A 5,823-nucleotide genomic window follows, 5' to 3' on the forward strand; every position below is an offset into this window, starting at 1 on the left:
TGCGAATCCTACACTATACCAGGCATTTAATTTTGATAATTTTTTAAGTCTCTAGCATTATTTTTTAAATTATAAATATATGTAAAAGATTATGGTATACATCTTTTACAGGATATATACCATATGCATCTTATAATTACAAAAAAAAAAAAATAGTATAACTTTATATTTTTTAAATCATAACTAAACACAAAAAATTATAACTAAATATTTCAAAATAATATTATATTAATACATATAATATAAGGTACGTATAATAGAATTCTCAATAATACTTAAAACTCTTAAAATTTGTAACTCCGACTTCTGTCAATTAATTTACAACCACTCATTGTTATTGTTATTGTTATTTTTCCCTCTAATCCGTCCCTCGCACGAAACGTGTGGGGGTGTGGGGTCCTAGTCTCTTCTTGTTTACGTGGCTTCATCGTTTTCCTGTATCGAATTCCAATTCCGAACCCGAACCCAAACCCAATCCATTATTCATTCAAATCTCCGATATACAAATCTTCGAAACCCGCGAACCCTTTTCACGAAATCAATGGAGGGTTCGATTCGTTGCTCTGCAAATTACGTCCCTCTCTCCCCAATAAGCTTCTTGCTGAGATCGGCCATCGTATACAGAGACAGAGCCTCTGTTGTCTATGGCGACATCAAGTTCACTTGGAGAGAGACTCTTGAAAGGTGTATCAGCCTCGCTTCTTCTCTCACCCACCTGGGAATTTCTCGCGGCGATGTGGTCAGTACCATTTCTCTGTTTCTGGGTCTCGTTTAATTCGCACCTGTTTCGATTCTTTGTTTGCTTCTTCGATGTTTTTTGTTTGTTTGATTTGTTTTTTCTATTGTGATATGTGATTTTCTCTTGCTGATTTCGTCAGTCGCATTTGTGTGTGTGTGTGTGTTTCTGTGTTTCTTTTAATTCGTACTTGTTTTGATTCTTTGTTGCTCTGATTGACTCCGTTTTCTTCTTTGTTTGTTTGATTTCTTGGATATGGCTGTTTCAATCATCTCTGTTTTTAGCATTTTCCTTCTTTCAATTTGATGGTCCAGTGCAGCTTGACAGTGATTTTGCAATGGTTGTTTGGGAACTAGATAGGTTTTTGATTTTTTTTTAATGAAAAGACTTGTAAAAAACGTAGAGAGAATGGTTGAATTTTTGGTAAACTGTTTCACTTTTTAGCTATTTTCACTAGATCCCAAACGCGAATTTTTTTGTTCTATCGAAAAAGCAGTGTAAGGAAAAGTACTTTGAAAAGGAAAATGAAGTGTGTGGTATTATACGATCCTACATTGATAAAACGATCTAGATGGGTGTAGGATCGATGTTTTAACATAATCGCAAGTAGGATTATATGGGATCATACGATCGTAGATTTTGTGATTTTTCACTTTATTTTTAATATGTATCATTTTAATTTGTATTTTTATTTTTTTCTAATAGAAAGTAGGGTCTCAATCTGATTTTCCTCTCACCGATCGTACTTAGGATCTCAATTTTAACAACCTTTGTTAATTCAAATTTGGTATGATGTAGATGATATTTAAAATAAATCTAGTATGCACATTTCATTTCCGGAGTAATTTTTGTATACTTTTTGTGGGTACGTTGCAGCCAGAAGTTCAAATGCTTAAATGTTTCGAAAAGTTTTTTTTGGGTGAAAAATGTTTTGAAAAGTTTCTCTGAAATTTGACACTTGCTAACACAATTTGCTGCTGTGAGTTGTTCTTTTCTTGTATTGTTTGATCAATGATTGTTTAGTGTAATATGTAGTTTTCTGATAGACATGGGTTGTTTGAATCATCTCTGTTTCTTTAATTTGTGCATGTTGGTATATGGACGCTGATTTTGCAGTTTGAGGTACTTAATACCAACACACCTTTCTTTTCTAATCTATGGCCTCCTCATTTGCAGATCGAAAAAGTTGGGTCGAAAAAAGTTTTCCGAAAATGAAGTGTATGGTATCAATTCAAATAGTTATGATGTGGATCTAGTCTACACATTTCACTTTCAGAGTAATTTTAGGGTATGTTGCAGTTAGAAGTTCTAATGTTTTGGATGATACAAAAAATTTCTCTGAAATTTGAAACTTGCTAACAGAGCCAGAATATGTTTGAATCTCCCATGGATTATTTGCTGTTTTTTATTTGTAAGAAAATTTGTGAGGCACTTAACTTACTGTACAAGTTGTGTCTTTTTTTTTAGTGTAATACTTGCTCCTTTGAATATATATTAAAAATTTCTTGGTGTTTTCTAGGGAAGAAATTAGGTTGTGTTGACTCAGCTATCCACTGACAATGTTATTCTATTTTGCTTTTATATAATCTTTTTTATCCCCTTCAGTGCTGGAGAAAGGAATTACCTACCCCATAAGTGACCTATTCATTTGTTTCATTCATAATGGTGACTGTTGGTGCATAATGTAATGCAAAATATATTTTAATATTAAATTATTTTGTGCATGTGCACCAACATTGACTAATTCTTCTCTTTCCATGTTGTGAAACACTAGATTATACATACAATGACTGTTTAATCATGCTATATTAAAATTGATAATAAATGCCATTCATTGATAACCTATTTGTTGGAACTGTATATCCAAATACAATAGTGTGTTTCATGTTTCAATTTTCTTTCTAGATAAAAATTTGATCACAGATAATCCTCAATTTCTTTCTGTAAAGGGTCTTTGCTTTCAGGATCTACATGGTTGAAAGATTGTCTGAAATCGAAGTAGCTGCTTTTTAGTTATCAGTCATTTCCCAAATTTAAGACTCCGTTTTAAACTATTCCAATTATAATAAACAGTCCAATAAAGGATAAAGAGGAATATCATATAGATGGAATGCTAATATTAGTTTGGGGATAAAATGATTTTCTTCAAGACATAAGATATGTTACAAATGGTCTTTTTCTTGTACAGGTTCTTATTATGCCGGGCATTTGGGACTCAAGAGAGCAAAAAGATTTCTCATAGTTAACGATGGATTTGTTCGCTGCGAGATAGGCACCTAAAAAGTGATTAATTAACGAATATTGTATATATATATATATTTTAAAATTACATGTAAAAAAAATTATATTTTTTGGCTCTAAATCTTGCATGTGAATTGCCATGATGTCTGGCTTAGTGCATTTCGTTTTTTGCCCCTTTATTTTCGAAATCTGTATAATATGTTTGTCCTCAGATTGCTATATACATGTTTTCTTAGTTTAATAAAGGATCTTAATTTCTTTTGAGCAGGTTGCTGCTTTGGCTCCAAATATTCCAGCAATGTATGAGTTACACTTTGGAGTTCCAATGGCGGGGGCAGTTCTTTGTACGCTTAATGTACGCCATGATTCAAAAATGGTTTCGGTTTTATTGAAGCATTCAGAGGCCAAAATTATATTCGTAGACCACCAATTTCTTGATGTTGCAAGGGGAGCAATAGAAATTCTATCCAAGATGGGCTCCAAGGTGCCTCGTCTAGTCTTAATCCTAGAGTCCAATAAATCATCTCCCTCCACCAATTGTTTGGAATATGAGAGGGTTTTAGCAACGGCAAAGCCTGATTTTGAGATCAAATGGCCAAATGACGAATGGGACCCTATTTCGCTGAATTACACGTCAGGCACAACATCGAGCCCAAAAGGCGTTGTTTATAGTCATAGAGGTGCCTATCTCAATTCTCTGGCTGCTGTTCTTCTTAATGAAATGCCCTCAATGCCGGTCTATTTATGGACTGTTCCAATGTTTCACTGCAATGGCTGGTGCCTTACTTGGGCTGTGGCAGCACAGGGTGGCACAAATGTTTGCCTGAGAAATGTCTCTGCAGAGGGCATTTTTGACAATATTTCTCAGCAGCACGTGACCCACATGGGTGGTGCACCCACCGTTTTGAACATGATAGTGAATGCCCCAGCCAGTGCCCGGCAACCCATTCCGGGAAAGGTGGTGGTGATGACTGGCGGTGCACCACCACCTCCTCAAGTACTTTTTAAGATGGAGGAGCTAGGGTTTGGTGTCACTCACTCGTACGGTTTGACAGAAACTTACGGTCCAGGCACGGTTTGCACTTGGAAACCAGAGTGGAATTCCCTCTCACCTGAGGTGCAGGCGAAGATCAAGTCCCGTCAAGGGTTACATCATCTCGGGATGGAGGAAGTCGATATAAAGGATCCAAATACTATGAAGAGTGTACCACCAGACGCAACAACAATGGGTGAGGTTATGTTTAGAGGGAACACAATAATGAACGGTTACTTGAAAGATTCCAAAGCAACGGAGGAGGCTTTTAAAGGCGGGTGGTTTAGGAGTGGGGACTTGGGGGTTAAACACCCCGATGGATACATAGAACTGAAGGATCGTTCAAAGGACATTATCATCTCGGGGGGAGAGAATATAAGCTCGATTGAGGTTGAGTCCGTGTTGTTTAGCCATCCGGCAGTTCTTGAGGCTGCGGTTGTTGGAAGACCTGACAAGCATTGGGGAGAAACGCCTTGCGCATTTGTGAAGTTGAAGGATGGTTGTAATGTGAGTGCTGATGAGATTATCAAGTACTGTCGTGATCATTTGCCACATTATATGGCTCCGCGAACTGTTGTTTTTGAGGATTTGCCAAAAACTTCGACAGGAAAGACTCAGAAATTTGTTCTAAAGGAGAAAACAAAGGCTATGGGAAGCCTTACAAAAAGGAGCACCAGCAAATTGTAAAGGAGACTTCATTGGCTGGTAACATTGGTTAGTATGTGGGCTGTTAATTATGTGGTTGTTGATTAGATTGCTCAAATAAGAGGTGTTGTTGGGCTTGATTAATGAATGCAATTATTGTTATTGTTATTATGACTATTATTATTATTTTTGTGGGTATCTTAAAATGCAACTCCTTTGGTTAGATCAAAATGTATCTTACATAGAACACCTACTTAAGGATTAGCACTCCTGAATAGGCTCTTTATAAGGACCTCTGGTAATTTTTAACCACTGTAAAGTTGTCAACAAGTTGGATCTGGCCTGATTGAGATCTTATTTTTTGAAAATCCAAAAATCAGTTGAATCAAAATCAACCGGTTTGAATATTTAGTACACAAAAAAAAGAAAGAAGAAAGAACAATTTCTCTCCAATTCAAAATCGGATTAGATGTTGTTGGGCCACAGTCAGCCCAAATTTGGGCTCAACTCGATGATCCAAATCGTTCAATATTTGACTGTTCTTTTAAAAAAAAACCTCTAGAATGGAAGCTAATAAACACTAGCTCACATCGTAAGAAGGTATTTGCTGTTTGATACAGCTTATTGTAAGAGCAATTATAATGGTGAAAATTGAAATAACTTTGTCCTAGTCATTTTTAGCTATACCACTACAATGATTTATTTTTTTTTTTTTTTTGTGCGCGCGCACAGCCAACTCCCATATCATATTTTTGATCCTTGGATCTAATTTTCAAAAAACATCTGGTGATCATAATTGATTTTGTGGAAAATTTGGCATACTATTGGAGGAGGTTTTTTGTGATGGTATAGTTCAAAATGGCTTTGGCTCAAGCATTTGGCACACTATTGTTATTGCTCCAAGTTAAAAGTTGATAATTTAAAATAGAAACCAAAATCATTCTTTCCAAACTTTTAAATAATTAATTTTTTTTAATGTCTAATAAGTTATAATAAGTTATAAGTAGAAATTGATAGTTTGCCATATACTCCTAGAATAAAAGAAGTTAGAACATCTCCACCCGAAATGCCAATTTTGAGATGGCACTTTTGACAACAAAATTTGACATCCAATTGCGTTTCACCCGAAACTTTAAAAGTGAGGTGTTAATTTGGCATGTCTTAACAA

At 35.5% G+C, this 5,823-nt stretch overlaps 1 protein-coding gene across 4 annotated transcripts; it reads left to right on the forward strand.

The window, feature by feature from the left end:
* The first annotated feature begins 356 nt into the window (after window positions 1-356).
* LOC114261908 (butanoate--CoA ligase AAE1) lies at window positions 357-4,886 on the forward strand. Of its 4 annotated transcripts, XM_082873362.1 has the most exons (4): window positions 440-739; window positions 1,913-2,024; window positions 2,925-3,019; window positions 3,246-4,886. In XM_082873362.1, the coding sequence occupies exon 4, from the start codon at window positions 3,276-3,278 to the stop codon at window positions 4,695-4,697; it is 1,422 nt and encodes a 473-aa protein (XP_082729488.1). In that variant the 5' UTR covers window positions 440-739; window positions 1,913-2,024; window positions 2,925-3,019; window positions 3,246-3,275; the 3' UTR covers window positions 4,698-4,886. The 4 variants fall into 4 exon arrangements, with proteins under 4 accessions (XP_028058032.2, XP_082729489.1, XP_082729488.1 ...); XM_082873363.1 differs by lacking the exon at window positions 2,925-3,019 and having other exon boundaries at window positions 384-739; XM_082873364.1 differs by lacking the exon at window positions 1,913-2,024 and having other exon boundaries at window positions 484-739.
* The last annotated feature ends 937 nt before the right edge of the window (window positions 4,887-5,823 follow it).

This window comes from Camellia sinensis, chromosome 6, assembly GCF_055761805.1.
Source record: "Camellia sinensis isolate YWXY chromosome 6, ASM5576180v1, whole genome shotgun sequence".
In the NCBI taxonomy this organism is placed as follows: domain Eukaryota; kingdom Viridiplantae; phylum Streptophyta; class Magnoliopsida; order Ericales; family Theaceae; genus Camellia; species Camellia sinensis.